The 23,136-nt window shown below is 35.3% G+C and overlaps 1 protein-coding gene across 1 annotated transcript; it reads left to right on the forward strand.

The window, feature by feature from the left end:
- The first annotated feature begins 1,345 nt into the window (after positions 1 to 1,345).
- On the forward strand, positions 1,346 to 22,230 carry LOC107007983 (protein transport protein SEC23-like). The gene is made up of 13 exons (XM_015206856.2): positions 1,346 to 1,943; positions 6,617 to 6,895; positions 7,553 to 7,726; positions 9,675 to 9,836; positions 10,965 to 11,107; positions 15,587 to 15,662; positions 15,742 to 15,917; positions 16,011 to 16,092; positions 19,609 to 19,686; positions 19,843 to 20,004; positions 20,103 to 20,366; positions 21,008 to 21,112; positions 21,798 to 22,230. Exons 1-13 carry the CDS (start codon positions 1,494 to 1,496, stop codon positions 21,939 to 21,941), a joined length of 2,295 nt encoding a protein of 764 aa, XP_015062342.1. The 5' UTR covers positions 1,346 to 1,493; the 3' UTR covers positions 21,942 to 22,230.
- The last annotated feature ends 906 nt before the right edge of the window (positions 22,231 to 23,136 follow it).

Here is a 23,136-nt window from a genome sequence, read left to right on the forward strand (position 1 = left end):
AAGTCCACATTGATGGTTAATGAGATGAGTGGTCTGAGTAATTTTCCTTCCTTTGAACTAGCGTTTAAGCTGTAAGTTAGGCCAAAAATTATTTAACAAATATATATAATTGATCGAAATAAAATATTTCATATGCTTAATTTGTGCGCTAAATCAATATTTTATTTCCTCAAAATCTTTCATTTCAATTTTATTTTCTTTATATATTCTATTGTTACCGAAAGTTTTTCATTAGTTCAAATCATATTAAAGTCATCAACACACAAATTATTATGATAAATTTTGAAATCAGTAATTAATTTTTTTTTTGTAAAATTATTGAAATAAATAAAATTATTTTTGTATCCTTTCTAGTGCTAATAAGACTTTTAGAATTCAATTCGAAAAAATTCAAAATTGTATTTTTTTAAAATATAAACACAATTTCCAACTTTGACAAGTCTATCATATATGGTAAAAATTATTGGAAATAGTTAAAGCAGAAATTTCATATGTGATTGTAAATAATATAAATAATTAAAATATAACACAATTTAAAATTACATAAATGTGAAGAGTTATTATCAAAAGTTCATTTTTACTTTTCTTTGAGTTGACATAATAAAGTTGACATGTAACTAATTTATTTAACCTTGTTCTATTACTAGTATTAAAATTCTAATTTTCTACAAATAATTTATGATATATATAATTTTATTAGATGTCGTATATATTTTATCTTCTCCTCACTTTCTTAAGAGGTTTCTCTTTATCTACATCTCCTTTGAGAATATTTTCTTTATGTAGAATTATTTTCTTATTTTTACGTGTTCAAAATTATTTCTTAATTAAATTACATAGATTTAATGAATCGGTCATTAAATTAACAAAGAGAAGAAAAAAGAATAAATGAACCTTGCGAACACAATAATTAATTAAGAAGTATCACCTAATTAAATTGACAAAGAGAAGAAAAAAGAATAAATGAATCTTGCGAACACAATAATTATTAAAGAAATAACACATAGATAAATTAATCTAGATCATCTTTAGTTATACATTTTTAACATTTATTACAACATTCACAAGGTTTATGATTTATTGAGATTAATTTGTATAATTAAATAAGATATAATAATTTAAATAATTATCAATCTTTTATTATATATTTTAAATGTTCAATCAAAATATATCATAATTATTTGAAGTATAGATGAAGTCTGACTCAAATACTATAATAATAATTTAATATTTTATAAAAAAATTGAAGGTGATGTCGACGTGAAATTTTTTTCAAAGAAGTTAAACATAGCAGTTGACTAAAACAAAGATCTTTTACATTTCATTTTTTTTTTGTTTATTTTTACCAAACAACGCCTTAACAGAAGTATAGACTAAAACGTTACAATCACTAAGACGCACTTAAAAACTCCTTCCCTGAGCTGGCCAGTGCCACCGCTTACCGGAGATCCGATCAATAAACTACCACTCCGCCACCAACACTCGCCGCAACAATGACGGAATTCCTTGAATTAGAAACACAAGACGCCGTAAGGATGCCGTGGAACGTATTGCCGGGAAGCAAATCGGAGGCTGCGCAATGCGTAATTCCCGTTTCCGCCATATACACACCGTTAAAACCCTTCCCTGACACTCCTACTCTTCCTTACACACCACTACGTTGCCGCAATTGCCGATCGGTTCTCAATCCTTTCTCCATCGTTGATTTCTCGTCTACTAAGATCTGGATCTGCTGTTTTTGCCTTCAGCGTAATCACTTTCCTCCGAGTTATCAGTCTATATCGGAGACTAATATGCCGGCTGAGTTGTTTCCGCAATATACTACCATTGAATACGAAACTCCTTCGGAAAAAGCCTCCTTGACGAACCCTGTTTTTCTTTTCGTGATCGATACCTGTGTTATTGAAGAGGAGATTGGTTACCTGAAATCATCTTTGCTACAGGTTATGTGCTTTTTCTTCCCTAGTGTTTAGAACTGTTTAGTTTAATACAGTGTCGTTAAAAGGTCTTCCTTTTTTCTACTTTTACTTGTTACATTTATTTGTCGGGGTACCAGTCCTGTTGCAGTCATGAGATGGAATTAGTAGAGAAAGTATCCACATAGGCGGTACTAACTAGTCATGATTAACACTTAGTAGCGTTGATGCCAGTGACAAAATCAGAATTTTCACTAAGAGTTCCAAAATATGAATAAGTAAATACAGCAAAAGCCGAAGGGGTTGAAGCTTGGCTCTAGCCGATAGGCTAGCAGTAAGCTCGGCTACAGCGATGCGCTTACCAAGCACGAACGGAAGGGCCTTGACCTCTGAGATAGCTCCGTAATTTAATAACTTATATTAGACGAGCCCATTATCCTAATGTTCCGAACTTTCTTCTTGGTACAAGGGGGTCTTTAGAAGTTTAGAAAGACTTATGAACCACTTAGGTAGGATAAGAGCCGTAGCTGTTCAACATCTACTATGTATACATAAGTAATTTTAATTTTAATTATGCATAGACAATGTAATTTTCCACCAAAGGGAGGTTTGTGTGACATGCCTCGAGCCTACCTAGCTCCAACCCCTTGTTGATGCAGTTACATTAAGCAATTTTAGCTTGTTTTGAGACCCGTATGCTCAGTGCTGTATGTCACCATAAATGTGGAGATCTATTTTTAAAGAATCATGTATCTGAAAAGACAAATTCTTGAGTATTGGAATGAAACGGGTTCAAATGGAGTGGAATAGTAATATTGTATTACCTATGAATAAACGGAGTTGAATAGTATTGAGGATTCAACGAATTCAACTAGGATGAAGCGATGCAAAGGGAGGGGTCACCACTTCATGGGTGATGCCATGCGCTTCACATGAATGTGAGCTGTATTTCAAAGAGAGACACTCAAAGTGATTCCAATAAGTAATAGTGATCCTTTGATTATCAACTTTGAGGAGTTTTGATTAATATCAATATTATTGTGAAGTGAATATTGACATCAATTATTTTAATTGAAATTTAATTATTATTGTACTAAATTGAGTTGTCTTTTATCTTTTATTTTTTGTAAATAATGCGTTTTACTTCAAAGAAGCATGCAGTTGCCTTCCTGCTTCAGATCTAATGGACCTTGTCTATCCTTTGCACTTATCGCTTTTAAAACACTGTTTTTCGGGAGCCTTTTATGTCAAATTTTTGTGTAGAACATCTCTTATGTAGGCATGTTTTTGTGGAAAATAGTTTTTGTTTTTTCTTTTTGATGATGTAAGTGGAATATCATTAAAGGCATCCAGGGGAAGCAAAAGTTACAGAAGAAGAGTTGTCTTTACCTTATCAGGAAGAATACAAAAGAGGAGCGCTTATCTCAAAAAACACAAAAAACTGATAGAGCTTAGGAGCCGACAAATTCCCAAAAAGAGATCTAATAAAGGGAAGCGGTTAGCCCAACTAAAAAGGGTAAACCCAACAACTAGCCTTTAAGAGTGCATATTTGTGTTGAACCCCATCAAAACATCACGTGTTCCTTTCAAACAAGATATTGCATAAACTATATGAATGAAAAATAGTTTATTTTCTGCCTAAGTTGATAAGTAGGAAGTTTGCCTTTTAAACGGTCACATATGGTGATTGTGAGGATACACATAGGTTAATTTGTAACAACTAATGAACATGTCTGTCTTATTGGCAATAGGAAAAGATGTATGGTGTATAATGCGTCTTATGCATGCCCAAAGTATATTACTGTGGTTAGTGACTTATCGTTTCGTGCTTTCCTTCACTGCCGATCATATGGGCTTGATTTATTTGCAATATTCGTGCATGTCATATTGACGGCGTATGTTAGATGATGTACCTGCAATGGGCTAGGAGTAGAATGTTAATAACATGGGTGGAAGGGCAAAATAGGATGCATAATATGTTTTCGGATCACACATCAGTAATAGGACCAAGGACGATGGAATCGGATGTGAGGCAGATGTAGCATTTCGAATCGTGGATGAGGTATCTCACCCGATTTACCTGAAACCACTTGTTTATCTGCACATTATATTGCAGTTCTCTTCATTTGGACGATGTCTCCACACCTGTCTATTACCATAGCACTGTCACGTACTGGCTAACGAGTATGTTACATACTAAAGGTACATGGGAGCTTGTGTTGTTGCCTCTTGGCAAGACTATCGTGAGGTGTCGTTTGGTATATGCAGTGAAAGTGTCTCTTAATGGTACACTTGACTAATCTTATCTTGTTGTTAAGAGTTGGCGAGGTTTATGGTCCGGATTATGGGGATACACTCTCCGGTAGCTAAGGTTGTGTTAGTTTATCTGTTCCTATCACTAGTTTGTATTAGCAGTGGCAGCTTGCATAGTTGAACATCAAGAATGTACTTGCATAGTACTTGAAAGAGGATGTTTACGTGGTGCAACTATTAGTTTTTTTGATCAATAAATTATACAACATATCCCGTGTAATTCCAGAAATGGGGTAATTTACCAGTTTCATAAAAAAATAAAAATCCACAACTGGGGTAAAGTATAATTATTTTATTTAAAAGCTCTTTATATGGCCTCAAACAATCTTCTTGAACATGGTTCATTCACATAAATTGAACAATTCTTAACTTTGGTCTCATAAGGAGTCGTCAAAATATTTGTTATTCTTCCTACACTTTGATGAAAAGCATATCATTCTAAATGTATTTGTTGATGGTATTGTTAGTACAAAAGATAATGAAATCTATATCGACCTATTAAAGGCCTACTTGCACTTGGCACTAAGGTTGACCCATAATGCATTTACATATCATAGAGAAAGTATGTGTTAGACATCCTAGAAAATTAGATTTCTGAGTGTAAGCTAAGGACACGACAATGGATCCTAGTGTCCAACTGGTATAAGAGTAATGTTAGGAGATGTTGTTGATTCGTTGGAAGATTGAATTATCTTTTTTTTATACCATGGTGTCCAAGCCATCGTGTGGGCACCTTGACTAATTCCACAGAATACCTTCCACCTGCACCAACAATGTGAACTCTGTTTACCAAGGGTAGAAGATATGGAAAAAATCACCTCATGTTTTTGTTGGAATTTGAACCGAAGATCTCATGGTTCACAATTCATTTCATTGGCCACTAAGCCACACTTTTTAATTCAAATTGATTTTATCTTACCGTCACCCAATCACATTTTTCTTTTCCCGTGAGTATTGTAAGCCAATTTTTGAATTTTCTAACTATGACTGATTGCGTTGTGGTGATTCAATTATGAAGTATCTTCAGTGTGCCCTAGGGAGAGGTTATGCCCCGAGGAGAGGCTTACTATATTAGTGATAGGGTCATACTGAAATAGTTAGACATATTAATGTTGATTGTGTTGGTGGTGCCTCAGAGAGGAGGTCCATAATAGGTTATTTTGTATTGTTTGGAGGAAATCTGATTTCTAGAAATAAACAAAAAACGAAATGTGGTTGCTTGGTCAAGTGTCAAAGCAAGGTTGTGGCCTTCGCGACATGCAAATATGTATTAGTTGAAGAAGTTATTTGAGGAGTTAGGAGTACAACAATCTCATCCTTTTAAGTTATATTGTGATAATCTGGCAGCTTTACACAATGTCATCGAATCCTATGTTTCATGACAGGACTAAAAAATTGCAGTTGGTGGTTTACGTTGTTCGAGAAGTTTTGATTATCAAGAAGCTTTACAAATCGTCATCGAGTTCACGTTTTCATGAGAGAGCTAAACACATTGAAGTTGCCTGTCACTTTATTCGTGAAAATATGCACTCCCTGGATATTGTGATAGTCTTTGTTAGGTCAAATGATCAATTTACAAATATTTTCACTTAACTTTCAGATGTCCTACCATAGATTATATATGTAACCAGTTGGATATACATGTCATATATACTCCTGCTCGAGGCTGAGTATTAAATGTGGATATAAGTAGAGTTAGGACGTTAAGGTAGACAATGTTCTGATTCCACTTCTTAAATATACTTTACCTAATATATGTTTAGTGTGTTGAGATTCAACTTTTAACACAAGTTTTTCCCAATTTCTTTGCTTTACACCACCCCAAGCCACTCAAGGAAAACACTGCTCCAACGTGTTGAAGAATTTTTTATTCTTGGCATCTCCGAATCTTACATCTAAAGGTCAAGTTCCAGCGCTCTGCAGACCATACCTCCTTCAGGGGTACTTGAGTCCAAAATTAGTTAAGGGGCCTCAATGGAACTTTTCAAAATGTCCTAGGGTTACCATATTTATTTACTTAGTTTCTTATAACCTAATAAATACTTCTTTTTTCTGTTGGGGTCTTTTCAAGACTTCCAAGTATATAAATGGGTATGATCTAGGGAAGATGATCTGGTAGTGAATGGCAGTATCGTCTTCCTTCCACAAACTGAAGCTTTCTATTTTTAGTAGCATTTGTGTCTGGTCCTGGGTTCAAGTTGGAATGTGATGTATTGGGTATAGAACATTTCTGCTAGACGTCCTTCCTCATTGTTATACAAGTGGGTCTCATTGAAAATAATTATTTTTTCTGTTTCTACTTTTTGTTGAAGTCACAAATGAAGATCCTATGCTTTTTTCTCCTTGTAGTAATTTTTCACTGACATGATTACTTCTGTTGATAGCAGGTAGTGGGCACATTGCCCGAGAATTGTTTAATTGGCCTTATCACATTTGGGACCTACGTGCATGTTCATGAGCTGGGGTTTGGGCAGATTCCAAAGGTTTATGTGTTCAAGGGGTCAAAGGAAGTTTCTAAAGATCAAGTGTTGGAGCAAATGGGCTTCTTTGCAAATAAGCTTAAACCATCCACAGGTGTCATTGCTGGGGTTAGAGATGGACTTTCTCAAGAGAGTATTTCTAGGTTTTTGTTGCCTGCATCTGAGTGCGAGTTTACACTCAACTCGGTATGGTTTCAATCATGCCTTTTTATATGTAAATACTGTTTTATACATTTTACTCATTTGTCAGAACTTGTGACATGACGTGTAAATGGGAAAAAGGGAATGCAGCTTGTAAGTCTTGTCTAGATATTGCATTTATTAGTGGAATGGATGCATTTGAATACTACTTACCCCCTCACCTCCCCCACCAAACCCAAAAGAAATGTTTCATTTTACACCTTTGAATGTGGCTGAATGCGCTCCTCTTGGTTTCTATGATTGTCCCTTTTTGACTTCATTTGGGTTTGCTGACGTACTATGTTCTAAATATGCTTCCTCCAGTGCCTTCCTAGTTCAATGACAGTTTTTATAAATGAGACATTTCATCTATTATTCTGTGCCATAAAATGGGTAATCTTATTCCACCTTTATACTTACTGAAATGTGAATAAATAATAACATGGTGTTTATTCAACATTCCCCTCAACTTAAGAATACTTTACTCCAATCCAAAAAGTGACTTTTTTGATTTTTTTCCCATGAAAGTGTGAAAGGTCTAATAGGATATTTCGTTCTAAGTGAATGGCCTTGACAAGCCATAGATTGTAGTGCTAGTTTTGTTACTCCATTTGTGATTTGTATCTGACTTTCATTTTTCTTCTAAAATTCTCTTTTTTTCAGATATTAGAGGAGCTTCAAAGAGATCCTTGGCCCGTGCCAGCTGATCATCGAGCTGCACGGTGCACTGGTACAGCATTGAGTGTGGCTTCTCATTTGTTGGGTATATGTGTTCCAGGTTCTGGGGCCAGAATTATGGCATTCTTAGGTGGGCCCTCAACAGAAGGGCCAGGTGCTGTAAGTCATAGCTCTTTGTTGAGAAGGGTTGCTTATTGCACACTCTCTGTTAAAAGTCCACTATTCTTTAGACTCTTTGATGTTGGAAGGTTGTTTTTAGGTTCTCATGTTAAAATCATGGCATATCATTCAAAAACTAGGATGGATAGCCTTACATTTTCCTTTGTTATCTTTTCTCTGAGCGGATGGAGGTAAAACTTAGTGTTTCTTAAAGGCAAAAACACATAAAGAACGAGGCTCCTAACAGTGAGAAACAAACCAGAAGATTCTTTGAATTGAAGAGCAGTCTTTATAGAAAACAAAAGTTGCATTATATTTATAGAGCACCTCTTTTTTATAATATTTTGTTCTCAGGAGTTGACCATATTTGTGTGTATGTAATTTGCATCTCCTTCATGCCTTCCTAATACAACATCTTCATAAAAAATAAAAAAATGGCGGTGTCCATGCCAGCTTGTGCATACCTCAACTGTTCCACCGAGTGCCCACCCACAGCTTAGGCAGATGAGAAGAAATTACCTTTTTTTGTCTCGGTTGGGATTTGAACCCTAGTTTCCAAAGTTTGCAGTCACTTCATGGCCCAAAGTTGGTATCCACTTCATGACCACTGGGCCGCACACTTGGGTGTAATGTATGAATTTAGCATTTATAATGTCAAAATAGCAACTGACATTGATACTAATAGTATCAGCTTCCAAAATACTACTCCCTTCGTTCTAATATTTTAATATAGTTTATCCATCACAAAGTTTAAGAAAGAAATGAAAGCTTTTATAACTTGTGGTCTTAAACCTACCATAGGATTTGTGTGTTCATGAACTTATTGAAAATTGTGGCCTTAAAGTTTAAACATGCCATAACATTGTGTGTTATAAAAACTTCTGATTAAAGGTAAAATGAGAAGTGGAAATTATTTACTTCCAAATTTAGAATTGTGTTAGTCTTTTTTGAACATTCAATTTGTGTCGCATAAACAAGAATGGAGGGAGTATAATGAAAATATTAGTTCCAAGTTCCAAGTTCCAAAATAGGTATTACAAGAAATTGTAATTCTACGATGTTGGAGGATATAATTGCAATCAATTGATTCTCAGTTTCCAATAATTAACAATAAAATTGTAAAAGATTTATTTTTATAGCATGCAATGGATCTTTTTGTTTCCAAATAATCAGCCGATAAATCAAGAATAAGAGAAAGGAAAATGTTATGGAGGAAATACAATAAAGGGAAAAAGTTGATGGTAAAATGCATTTGGCTTTTCTATTTTTGGTGCACTAAACTGTATTCTAGTGCCATTGAATCAGTGCTAGATGTCCTAGGCACTATCTAGGATTTGTTTCATATCTGGTACATTCTGTATCTACTCCATTTGTAGATTGGTTTTTTGAGTGCTATCTAGTGCTGGTTTTAATACAAAGTTACCTTACTCAAAAAGAAAAAGAGAAGTCCAGATTCCAGAAGCAGGAGCAAAAAAAGAGGACTTGCATTGTTGCACACCAGGAGGGAAAGTAGTCACCTTGAAGAAGAAAGAAGTAAATCAAAATAAGCAAAGTAATATATTTCGTAGAAGAAAAAAAAGTAGAGAACAGGCAAAGTATATCAAGAGCAGTCCTAATAGATAAAATAAATATAAGTCATATATTTCCTTTTTTTCTTTTTGTTCTTCATCGTTTTACGGATCCAAAGAAGCAATGGCTTCTTGCTTAGATTCTGATTGCTTTTTCCTCATTGTTAGAATGATTCTTATCACCTGGATTGAGAGGTTTTCAACTTCTTTATGATAAAAGTTAAAGTAACGAGCCAATAAAATATTAAGCCTGTCTATAGCAGATATCAAATCTGTATCACGTGCATGCTATACCTATCTTTGGTCATTTTCGTTATCAATTGCCACTCAACATGTTTGTACTTGTGAGTGATTTTTCTTATATTGAATGAACACTGCAGATTGTGTCGAAGATTTTATCTGAGCCCATAAGGTCTCACAAGGATCTGGACAAAGATTCTGCACCATTGTATCATAAGGCTGTGAAGTTTTACGAGGGAATTTCAAAGCAACTTGTGCATCAAGGGCATGTGTTGGATGTTTTTGCTTGTGCACTTGAACAGGTAATGTCAAATAATATTCACCAGAATTTGATATAATTGCTTTCACTTATTTAATCAGTTCCAAGTTTGTAATAGATGATTGAAAGTCACTTCTAGGTTGAGTGCTTAAGTTTCTCCTTTCATACCTGGGGATTTTCTTTTATAGAGAGTTTTGGTATTTATACGACCATGCTCTTATATAAACACAGTGAAAAAAGAAATACGTTCGATCATTCGTAGATAAAAGTATAACCAATTGATAAGAGAGGATTACAACTGTAATGACACATGTATTTTGTGAGTAAGAAGAGAGTTTGAGAGAGAATACATCTTGATAACTCCTCAAGCTTTTGGGGTTTAAATAACGAAGTATATTTTTTTTGGTTTCCTATATGGTGTTAAGTACATGCATTAGAGCCCGACTAATCCGGATTTGCGTTGCGGAGGTCCCATTCGGGGGAGTGCTCCGTAGTTCGTACCGAGGATTTTTCCATAACCAGGCTCGAACCTGAGACCTCTGGTTAAGGGAGGAGCAGCCCCATTCACTGCAGGACATACTTTGATGGTGAATAGCTAACTACCTTACATGCTCTAAAAAGAAAAGAAAATTACTACATAATTACAATAGGAACAAATCAAGCTATCTACTATATTTACACTTACTATAGAATATTCCTAGGATTCTAAAACTCCCCTCTCTCTGGTGGTGCATACAAATCATACGTGCCAAGCTTGCTACATATATAACTTGATCTTGGACCGGAAGGACTTGATGAATATGTCTGCAAATTGATCATTTTACGCACGAACTTTATGACAATGTCTCTTGATAGTACCTTCATTTCTGATGAAATGACAAATCATTTTCTGTGTTTGATTCTCTCGTGAAACACTGGATTTGATGTGATGTGATGTACAAAATCATTATTACACAAAAGTTCCCTTTTTTCAGTATCTCCAAATTTTAATTCTTTCAGTATTTACTTAATCCATATTGTGTTCATATGTGGCCACTGCCATAACTTGATATTCTACTTCTTTGCTTGATCGCGCAACCACATTTTGTTCCTTACTTTTCCACATTGTGACCCTTTGCTATTTTCTGTTTGGCTGTTTTCTCTTACTTATATGGAACCTGTTGCATGCTAGGTCGGCCTTGCTGAAATTAAAGTTGCATGTGAGAAAACTGGTGGACTTGTTGTTCTTGCAGAAAGTTTTGGCCATAGTGTTTTCAAGGATTCTCTGAAACAAGTTTTCCAGTCAGGTGGCAATGATCTTGGACTGGCATCAAAGTAAGGTTTAATTGAATATTCTTTGGTTTGTTGCTTCCCAACCCTGGCCTCTTAAAAAAAGCAAAAAAAAATTTCCAGATGAAATCTAGGACTTGAGAACCTCTAATTTCTGATCTAACTTTTGGATAATGTCTCTTTGTTATGTTTTGTTCTACTTCTATACCTCAAATGACATCTCATTGTCATTCCGTCATTGCCAAGTAATTATGATGGCACTAAGCCTATTAATGTGTTTTGGTTTCTCTTTCCACTTTGACAATCACACAATGCAGTATAATGACTCAATTCTTTGCCAATTCCTTTATGAATCTTGATGTTGTGATTTTTTGTGAATCTGAAAAAACTTATTTCTTACTTGACCTAGTTCCGATCAATCTTCATGGCCCCCATCTGATGAATTTCTTTTGCTCATCCATCTTTGCAAATTTGTTTGTAAGCTTTACTTCGTAAGAAACTTAAATATCCCATGTAGGCTACGTTTCAATCGTTTATTGCCACATAGTCATATACAATGGTTTATTTATTACAATTGCTTATTTCTTTTTTGCTTCAGCTTAATATATAATGCAAATTTACCCCAACTTTGCATTTTAAAAATTTCTTCTTTAAATGCCTTGAGAAATATTGGAAAGGAATATTATTGAATTGTTTTTATCTACATTATTACTGTGAGACCATATTTATAGCACTACAATAGACTTCTTTTCCATCAAGGACACTACAATACAATCCTTTTCTAAGTAGGACACTATATACTACTGCTATTCTTATTCTAAGTAGAATTATATATATATATATATATATATATAATTTTTTTTTATTATTATTTTTTTTAAAAGATTAGTAATGTTGTATTCTTCAACATTGGGAATGCTGGCCACCATCAGAAACACGTTACATATCAAATAGACTCTAGCTTTACAAAGCTCCTAGAAATTCTACTAACTCCTCTATTTCCTCTATACAGTTCTGTTTACACCAAAAAAATAAAGTCTCTAGGAAGTTCCATTTCACATCATGTAGATTTTGTCTTCAAAACACCTTCCGTTTTTCTCCCACCAGACTGACCACCATATGCAAGAGGTTATTATCCTCCACCATTTTTTTTTGATTTTTACTTCTCCCCTCATTTCATCCAACAACTCATTAGATCGGCTGTATGTTCAAGCATTGTCCACACCGTCTTTGTGGGACTGAAAAACATGTTCCACAATTGGGCAGTGACGGTAGATATATATGATACTATTCTAACACTCCCCCTCAAACTAGTGCATATAAACTATATGTATCTAACTTATTACAAATGTAATTGATACGAGGACCGATGAGAAGTATTGTGAAAAATATGCAAGTTGATCACTCGACTTACAAAATTGATAGTCAATCTCGATGTGCTTAGATTTCTCATGAAATACTGGATTGCATAATGCCGATAAAACACAGAGTGATAAATTACAGTGTTGAACTTCCCAAACCAAGCTTGCATAGAGTGTTCCAAACCATAGAGTGACTTGCACAATCGAAATGCAGGCTACTAAACTCCCCCTGAGCAACAAAATTAGGTGGTTGCTATATATAGATTTCATCACAATGTAACAGCTGCCGGAAAGTGCTCAAATCTAGTATAAAGTATATGAATCATGTTGGAATCAATAGCCGAGTCGATATTAAAGAAGAAAGTCACCGAAAAAATTGGCTTGAACATGCTCATATGTCGGAGTATTAGATTTAATCTCTAAAAGTGGTCACAGTCTAACAAATAATATTATATGAGAAGGGTCGGAATGATGACACGACCAAAATGAAAAATAGAAATTATAAAGGCAAGGTCGAGTGACGACATGATCCTATTAAAAATGAAACAATATGGGTAGGGTCAGAGTGATGGCACACCCCTACTGAAAAAGAGAAATTATATGGGTAGGATTGGAATGATGACACAACCCTATGCACACAAGGTTTGAGTCACTAGAAAAACGAATGAAACTATGCAAATTAAATATGTGGAGTCACCGAAAAGACACGGTCCTATGCAACTCAGATATGAGAAAGTAGTTTACGTAGATTAAATATGAAAAGTAGTTCAGAGAGGTGCACAATGTTATGCAAATCGGATATGCAAAAAAAAGTAGTCATCGGAAGGATGACACGGTGCTACTCAAAGTAAATATGGAAAAGAAGCCACCGGAATGATGACACGGTGCTACACAAATTAAATATGAAAAAATAGTCACCGGATTAATAGCGTAGTGCTACACAAATTAGATATTAGAAAGTAGTCACCAGAATGATGGAGAATATGAAAAAGTTGTCACGGGAAAGATGGCATGGTGCTAACTCTTCGGGGTGACCCAGTGGTTTGGGCTTGGGACTTCCATGTTGAGGTCTCATGTTTGAAACCCCTTCCCAGCGAAAGCAAGCGGTTTGCCTTCTGGGTCGAGCTCGTCGCACCAGGCTTGCCTAGTGTGGGTTACCTCTCATATATGGTTTGCGAGCTATTGTATGGGAGCGGGGTTTTACCGTGTGTGCACCCAGAAGGGTAGCGGCTGCGGGTTTCTCTTGTCGTAAAAAAAAAAAAAGATGGCATGGTGCTAGAAATACCGACTGAAATTGGTGAGCTGGCTGTCTGAGTTTTCTCCCCCCGTATAGGTCCATGCATACATCATTGACCCTACTTTTGTTAACATAATCATTGGCCAAACGGCAGTATATATGGGTAATATACACCCGCCGATTGCGGAAGCTCTTTAATTCTCTACCAAGTTCGTAAAGACTATGTGAGAAATATTGGAAAAGAATGTTATTGAATTGTTTTATCTACATTATTACAGAGAGACCATATTCATATTTATAGACCTACAATAAATTCCTTTTCTAACTAGGACACTACAATACTATCTTTTTTTAAGTAGGACACAATATACTATTCCTCCTATTACTAATATTACTCCTATTCTAAGTAGGAGTGTATATACTTATAACTTTTCTAACAAATGCAGTGACTACTCGTTCCAATGATTTGTTTCTACTGTATACTTCTTTTTCCAGCCAACTTGTAAAAGAATAAAAATTGACTCGAACTCCATCATTTTAGCCAAATACAATTAGTTTAATCCGAAATTATGAAGTATCAACTGTGTATTTTTTCTTTAGATGCGATTGCTATGTATTTCAATTGTGTATTTTTTTTTTTCAGACCAAAATCAATTTTAAAAAAACTTTAAGTTCCATTATTTTTAGTCAAATTTAAAAAGGTTTTAACCAAAATAATGGAGTTGGGACTTTGTACTTCTTTTTTATTTCTTCTTTAGATTCGATGACTATTGGTTTCAACTATTATATTTTTCTTCTTCCGACCAAATCTATAAAAGAACTACTTGGTTAGAGTTTGCTCCTTTGTTTTCAGCGAAATAAAAAGTTTTAGCAAAATAATTAAGTTCCGATCGTATATTCTTATTCTATCTTATTCAGATTTATGACCATCTGTTTCAACAACGTATTTCTATTTTTCTGGTATAATCTGTTACAAAAGAATTGACTGAAATTAATTACTTTTAGCCGCATAAAAATTTTCGCCTGAAAGTGGAGTTCTACCCAAGTTATTTTACTAATTTGACCCAAAAAAAAAATCTTAAAAATTAATGAGTTATAAAAAAAGTATTTTTTCAATGATGCTAAGTGGGCAAAGAATCCGCATAGAAAAGAAGTGTATCTCCCACTCTCTTAGGATGAGATCTTGTGGGGTAAAGGTTATCAATTAGCCAAGTTCAGGGTGTAATTAAGACGACATATAGTTTAAGTATGTAACTAATAATTCATACCAAGTTCAGGGGGGTCCTTAGGTATTCTGCCAAAATATTTAATTTGTTAGTCTGATGATATGGTAGAGAGAGATAAACTAGATGCAGTTTTTGGTTGAGAAAATGATGGGCAAACTTGAGCAATTAGAGAGAACAACATTCAAAGGCTATGGTAGTGGGATAAAGATGAATATGGGCAGTGGAAAAAATGTGTTATCACAGAGGAAGTGCTTGCTGGCGATAGCACAATTCAACCAAGAGTTCGGAATGATGATGCGAGTAACCAGAGAAGGGGAGGGGATGGGGGGTATAGAGGGGGCCTAACTGATTTGGGTAGTTTAGTGCTTAGATCAGCTTCTAAGCGAAGTCACTTGGGCTTGACAATATGAGGTGATTTGATTAATTGACGGTAACAATGAGCTCTCATACACAGCCTGATGAATTCAACTTAACTATGTTACCATAAGTCTCTTTATTTTGATTGCAAACCATTTTGAGATCATTGATTGGAACTTTCTTTTGTTACTTTTGTGTCGATATTAACATGTTATACATAATTCTGCACAAAATTCCACTTCAGATGCTGATGAGTGGTCTGAAACATTTTCATTTAACATTGATATGTTATCAAGTTCTTACTCTGTCTTACAACTTAGGTAGTATTTTTGTTTGTCTGCAGCGGTATTTTTGAGGTAAATTGCTCAAAAGATATCAAAGTTCAGGGAGTTATTGGTCCTTGTGCATCACTTGAAAAGGTATGTTTTACTTATTAAACTATTTAAGTGCTTTCTCTCAAAGCTTTTAGCGATACTCATTAATGGTATCTTTCTACAGAAAGGTCCTTTGTGCTCTGAGGTTGTCGTAGGTCAGGGAAATACAACAGCTTGGAAGATGTGTGGTCTTGATAAATCTTCAACGTTTTGTTTAATATTTGAAGTTGCCAAGAAGGAGAGCCCAGATGCTATTGCTCAATCTGCAAATCCACAGTTTTATTTCCAGTTTTTGACATAGTATGAACTTAGCTTATTATTTCTTGAGAAGTACTGACCAGTTTGTTTGGCTATGATCAACCATTTCCTGACATCAAAAATATTCTTCTCCAGTTATCAGCACACTAGCGGACAAATGAGACTTCGGGTTACCACTCTTTCTAGAAGATGGGTTGCTGGACCTGGAAGTGTACAGGCAAGGGTTCTTTATGCACTTTATGCTGTCTGTTTCTGTTTCTGGTGCTCTTTTTTGCCTTTCCTTTAGTCTTTATGCTTTTTCCATGTAAACAAAAGTAAAAACCCGATAAGTTCAGTGGTTAATTCTTGAAATTGAGGATGCTGGGATGGTTTAGATGGATAAGAAGACAGATGGGAAAGATAGTTGCTCATCAGATTATAATAACCCGAGCTCCTTTCTCTCCAACAGGAACATACAGTACTCAAATATCCTCTTTGGGAATGTAATAGGACATATTTAAGTTAAATAACTTATGGATTGTTGATTTGGTAATCATTTAAATGTAGGCATAGTTGATCTAGGCTTGTTAAGGCGATTAACCATTCTTTGGCCACTTCAGTTTACAATACTTATGGTACAAAGTGAGATATGTATGCAGATGGTAGTTTGGGGAGTCATTAGCACTATTTGCAGTGCATGCTAGGCTCGTGCTTTGCTTACCCACCTCAAATTTCTTGGAATCCTTTTGGAGTGTGGATATCTACTATTGTGAGTCTCTGAGATCGTTGCTTTATCCTTAAATAGACCTAATATGATACTGAATTAAAGGTAATGATGGTTTTTCGCTTCACACCCTGTTGGTCCCCAGAGGAGTTTTAGTAATCTTTGGCCCTTGAAATTAGGTCGTTAGATAAGGCTCTCTGCAGTCATCTAATTGACCATTTGTCTCCTGTTACTCCACTAGCTTTAGCAGCAACTTGTAACCCTCTTTTGTTACAAGTTCATCAATAAGTATCAACAATGTAAATACTACGATCTAATGGTTGATATCCTTTTAATTTCTGCAGTCCGACATCATCTTTTTCCTTTTATACTTTAGGTTGTCCTGAAATGTCCACTTTCTTTCCTTTGAAGCCTTTTCTCTGCATTTATCAATACTCATCTAATGTTTTATTTTTAAGAAGTAATATGGGATCATTATATATAAGTACTTCGGGATCAATTTTTTTTCTCTAAAGAAAGTATTCAGATTAGTTGAGAAGTCAACTTTTATCTTTTCATTTCTGCCCATTTTTATTTAGCTACAATAAGAAGTCAACTATTATGGTCCCATGATATGGATCTGGTTATGGGGCGCTGTAGTGTGATTTTCTTCCTACCGTCCTACGACCTGTGGTGTTGGTTCGTTAAGAGAGAACCTGCGATCTATTGAGTTCTTCGAACTTTATAGTGTGAAATCGAATGTTATCTTCCCGAATTTTGCATAACATTTCATTGAATTCAAATATACTTTGTGAGAGCATATTTTGTGGAGCTGTGACACCAATGAAGGCTTGTAAAGAAATTTCAGGTTGATCTGTATTAGGATTTGTCTCTTGTTCCAGAGATCTTCCTCTTCGTCTATGGAATCAATACAAAATAAATTTCTTGCATTGATGGCCCTGAGTGAAGACTTCATCAAAGTTGAAGCAGAGACCCTTAAGCCTCTTTTCATCCATCTCAGATCTAGTCAATTTTCTTGCAAATCTGGTGTGCTATGGAGGGGAGAAATATGTTGTTTTGGATCTGCGGGCTTCTATAGTTGCGAACGAAAAGGTTGTCCCTTGCGTTCATTTAGCCAGGATAACTCATTTTCGCAGCCAAATCTAGAGGGGTTATGCAACTCAACCTCAATTGCTATATAATCCCAAGACCCCTAATATAAAGTTTAATCTTTGAGATTGTGTGAGTGTACCAGCCCGGGAAACTAACTACTCAAACTTTCTTGGTGATCTGTCACGGACCCAATCTGTGGCAACTTAGCCAATATTCCTAACTTTTGACTTCTGATTGGTGGCCCAAAATGAAGGTTACAATAACATTTGAATTCATCCCAGGACGGTTGAAGCATATCTATCTCTAGTTGAAGAAGCCAAAGTTGAGCATTCCCCTCCAAATGAAAAGAAGCAAGTTCAACTTTTCTTCCTCTGGAGTTTGTTGGTGTTGAAAGAAGTGCTCACATCTGTTAACCTTGGAAAATCAAACTTTGTATACCTAAGAATGATGGAACTTCATCCTGCATTTGATCTTGACCCCCTCCTGCCACTCCCCTTTTACCCTTCAACCCCGATTCTGATTGGTCTGTTCAGTTGATTCAGAATCAACCTTCGAATGTGCTAGATCCTTTGTGAGTGCGTTTAAGCAAGCATTTATTGCCTCCTGTCTCGCTGTATTGGTTGCACACTCTTCTTGGAACAAGTTCACCAATTGTGGCTGATGTTGAATTTGATCTCCCATAACAAACACCCATCTCTAATATCAAGTTGTTATGGTCCCCTGATATCGATTGGTTATGGGGGGCTGTAGTGTGAAATCAAATGTTTTCTTCCTACGACCTATGGTGCTGGTTCTTTCAGAGAGAACCTGCAATCTCTTGAGCTTGAAGTACTCAAAGAGTTTGTAATTTCTGCATAACATTTCACTGAATTCGAATACACTAAAGGGTCGTTAATATCAATAATGCATGGATTAGTAATGCAAGTATTATTTTTATCAAGTGTTTGGTTCATTGTTTCTTATCTAGTTTTGTGTGTGGTTTAAAACTCCACAGAAAAAATTCTTTCCTATTTTTGTCTTTACCTAGATTAGTCCCATGGTATTAGTTCTAATACCACCAAATGGAAGGTATTAGTAATACACCCTCTAATACCATGTATGGTGTATAACTAATCTATGGATTGATTATACCAAACATAGTACTAAATAATACTAAATAATACCACACATAATACTTGGACTATTTCACCTAATTCTCCCTACCAAACAACTCCTAAATACACTGGTGTTTTGTATACACTCATCTGAAAACAAGGAAAATAACTTCCTACTTCAACCGAAATGAGAAAGTGGAGGAATAACCTCCTTACTGCAACAACTGCTACATAAATGCTTAAAAGCTGTAGTAATCTACTTTGAACACTTAAATAACTTATAAGCTAAAGTAATCTACTCTCTGATTTCCTTAAATCTCCCTTGTGTAAACCGTTGATCATTAACCTTTTCATCATTCTAGTTGAATTCAAACCAAATCAGAATCTTGTGAACACTGAAATGCAGTTCGACTAACTACCTCTGTCCTTCAATCTTAATAAATGCTATCCTTTTCATTGCAATGCGTCACTAAACTGAAACCTTGTTGCTAACCGAAACAATGTTAATCATATCATAAGTAGGTACGTTACTAGGACAGAGGTTTGAGTTGACGTCTTGAAAACATCTGGGTCCGAGTTTTCATTGCTTTGCTAGATATCTTAAATATTTGTAATTGTTTAGAAATGGTCAAAGGATTGAGGGGACTGAAATCGGAGTCTGATTTTAATGTATGTTTTTCCTATTTAAAGTTATTTATCAGCTTATTGACAATTATGCCACTAAAATTGAAAACCTTATAGAATTATTCATGGTTGCTTTAGAGATAAAGTAAATAGGATTGTAGTTTTTTATGCTTATCTAACTCGCTGTTTCAGTAAAAAGTTTGTCTTCTGTATTTTATAGGACCTTATTGCTGGATTTGATCAAGAAGCAGCTGCTGTGGTAATGGCACGACAAGTTTCTTTCAAAATGGAAACCGAGGTATCATCCTCTTGGTCTTATTACAGAGGATTTAACCTTATATCTGGTTGTATGTTTTGTTTTCTGTCCATGAAGTTTGCTTTCTTTACTATGACTTGCTATCTTGCATTATTGTTTCTTTACCTTTTGGAAACCAACTTCCTCTTTCTTCTGCAGGCTGATTTTGATCCCATCAGATGGCTGGATAAGTCATTGATACACATATGTTCTCGGTTTGGTGACTACCAAAAAGATACTCCATCTTCTTTCACTCTATCTCCTCGTTTCTCAATATTTCCCCAGTTTATGTTTCACTTGCGGCGGTCTCAGTTTGTCCAGGTATATTTTCATCTTGATTGTGAACATCAAGCATATTACTTTCTTACATTTCTGTCTCTACCATCATGCTCAATTTTTAAGCATCAACTCTGGCTCAGGTCTTTGGAAACAGTCCAGATGAGACGGCATATTTTAGAATGATTCTGAACAGGGAAAATGTTGCTAACTCAGTCGTGATGATTCAGCCCTCTTTGATATCTTATTCTTTTCATTCTGGTCCGGAACCAGTCCTCCTTGATGTGGCGGCAATTGCTGCTGAAAGAATCCTTCTTCTTGATTCTTATTTTACCATTGTCGTGTTTCATGGATCAACTATTGCTCAATGGAGAAAACTTGGATATCATGAACAGCCTGAACATCAGGTAGCCTTCTTTTCAGTCTGAACTAAACACTAAAGATTTAAAAACTTCTATCAGTTGCTGATCCGAGGATTTTATGTCAAATAATTTGATCTCAGACTAGCTTCTTTTCTTTGCTGGTTTGAACATGATATATAGGATTACCCCACAGTCACACATGCGTGAGAGAGTAAATAACAACTTCGTATTTCAATTGATTCATGGATCCATATTCAAGGGAACGATTTGTGCTCTTTTGCATCGAATGCAGACACTTCAAAGAGTCACCGTGACTGGATAGATGCAACACTGGTTGCACATGTGTTCGATCTAATTATGTTTTCACCATCAGACACATGATATTAGTCGGGGGGTTTGGGGGGGGGGGACTTGAACAATTAAAAATCCATCAACCAGCTTTTACTTCTTGTTTGATACAAAAATCAAAGTGTAGCATCAGCAATGATGTGGAAAAGGTGTCCTCAGCATCCTTGTGTTCTGTGACCTACAATTTGCCTTGTAGCCTGCTTTAAACAATTCATCTTATTTCTGGGTCCATTTTGGTTCTGGTCCTGCTGTCTATGTCATGGTGCACATAACTCCTGATGATTTGGATTTGAGTTTACTCATCATTTATGTGACCTTAAATTTACTCTCTATGGCAGGCATTTGCTGAACTATTAAAATCTCCTAGAGAAGATGCAGAGGCCATTGTTCATGAAAGATTTCCAGTACCTCGTTTGGTCATTTGTGATCAATATGGATCTCAGGTTACTAACTATGCTTTCTGTCTAGTCCTCCTTGACGTATATATATTTTCTGTGTTTTTGATGCATGTGCCTTTATTTAGATTTTACAGCAGATGTTGATCTGTAATCTTCAGTTTTGTAGTTCATTTTTACATATTTGAATTTTTTCTTAAACAGCGAGAGGTCTGTGATATAACATTTTTGTCTGCAGTTCATGTTCTGAACAAAAGGTTCGGACTGACACTTCGAGTTTGATATCTGTGCTAAAATGTCGTGTTAAAGATGTTGGCTTTCTTCTAACTAAACATGCTTTCTTCCTTTGAAACTTGGCCCAAAAGCTAATCATGTTTCACTAATACTGAAAGAATTTGTTTGTGTTTCTTATTAAGCAGCTCTAGTAGAAAAACTCTGGAAACAATCATCAAACACTTTCAGTTTGGCCAAATTTTTACCTGCTTTTGATATATCTTTTCTTCAAGTTGCCTATTGCGTTCTTCTCCTTTCTTTGTCGTAAGATCTGGTGGCGATAGTGAAAACTAGATCTGGAAATCAAAATATTTGTGATAGTTGCTCATTCCTGGAAAGATTTCATCATCTTTTTTCCAAAGTTGATATCAACTTGGAGTTATCTTCTGCTTGTATTATATAGAATAACTTTCTTTTAGGCAAAAGTAATTTTATAACAAGAGTAATCTTTTCTATACAGGCCCGTTTTATGCTAGCAAAGTTGAATCCCTCTGCCACTTACAACTCTGATGCTCCTCCAATTCCTGGTGGAGATATTATATTCACGGATGACGTTAGTTTTGAGGTTTTCTTGGATCATCTGCAGCGGTTGGCTGTTCATTAGTCTATGACACATCTTCGAGTCTAGCGGAGAATTTTGTAAACTTTTTTTCACTTGGATTGATTGTACAGCAAGACAATTTTAAAATTAATTTTGAAATCATTTTTACATGGCTTATTTATCTGCAATATCTTGTAATGCTTCTGTATTATGAACTCTCTGAGGTTTTGATAGACATGAAAGAAAGAAAAAGAAATTGTAACATTGTGGTGAGAACTAACATCTCTACTGCAAGTGAATTCAGTTTATAATTATTATGGCCTGAGTTATGTTATAAATTCAAAATTAAATACTTGCACACGACAGTAAGTCGGATAAAATACATTTGGTTTTCTCTTGCTACAATTTTGCCTACTGTTTTCTTGCTTTTCTTTTTCGTAATTGTTGTTTAAAGTTTCTCTACTACTCCCAATGTTTCTGCTGCCTTCATGATGAATCTATTATTAATTTTCTTTTCACTCTTTTGAATATATTCAACTAATCAAATTTGGCTGTCTCTTAAAATACCATCAACTATGGCTTAATTATTTTCTTCCTTTATCAAGCTGTTTTTAGTGTTCCCATCGCTCATCAGTGCTACTATCTAATCTCTCCGTTCACTTTAACCACTCATTTCAAATTATTTCCCAAAGTCAGTTAAAAGATTATGCACCAAATTAATATGAATATCATGGTAAAATATGCATATCGTTTCAATTTACTTGTCTTACTTTTCTTTTTAGTCCATCACATAAAGAATGCCTAAAAGGTCATAGGTTTTCATTTACTGAATGCAACTCATGGTAATTGATGGAATTGCTATTGATGCTGGTGAAATATGTGCAGGGCATTGAGGGAGGACGAGTTGAGATTTATATTGTACGAACTCTCCAACAATATGTCAGATTCTCAAAAGATGCACTACCTTTGGCATACTCGACATGCATCCATAAGCATTTTTGAAGAGTCCGAGCAACATAGGTTGAGACTGCATACATACACCAATTGTGATCTCTCACAATGAGGGTTCGATGTCATTGCATTGACCATTGATAAGGTAACATTCTTTTTAAAACGAAAATAATGAAAACGTAATCTTCTGGAGTGCCTTTTTATTTATCTTACATGATTTTACAGGATGATAGAATTTCTTAAGCACATAAAAATTGTGTGCTTGGGCTAGTTTTGCCACTTTATTTTACAACTGAAATACCAAGTT

This window comes from Solanum pennellii, chromosome 1 (assembly GCF_001406875.1).
Source record: "Solanum pennellii chromosome 1, SPENNV200".
Taxonomy (NCBI): Eukaryota; Viridiplantae; Streptophyta; class Magnoliopsida; order Solanales; family Solanaceae; genus Solanum; species Solanum pennellii.

Bases quoted from the DNA above. Each gene is read 5' to 3' on its own strand.
- LOC107007983 (XM_015206856.2), top strand. From the start codon at position 1,494: ATGACGGAATTCCTTGAATTAGAAACACAAGACGCCGTAAGGATGCCG. The intron at 7,727-9,674 runs GTAAGTCATAGC...TGAACACTGCAG, and splicing joins CAACAGAAGGGCCAGGTGCT to ATTGTGTCGAAGATTTTATC. The intron at 11,108-15,586 runs GTAAGGTTTAAT...GTTTGTCTGCAG, and splicing joins GATCTTGGACTGGCATCAAA to CGGTATTTTTGAGGTAAATT.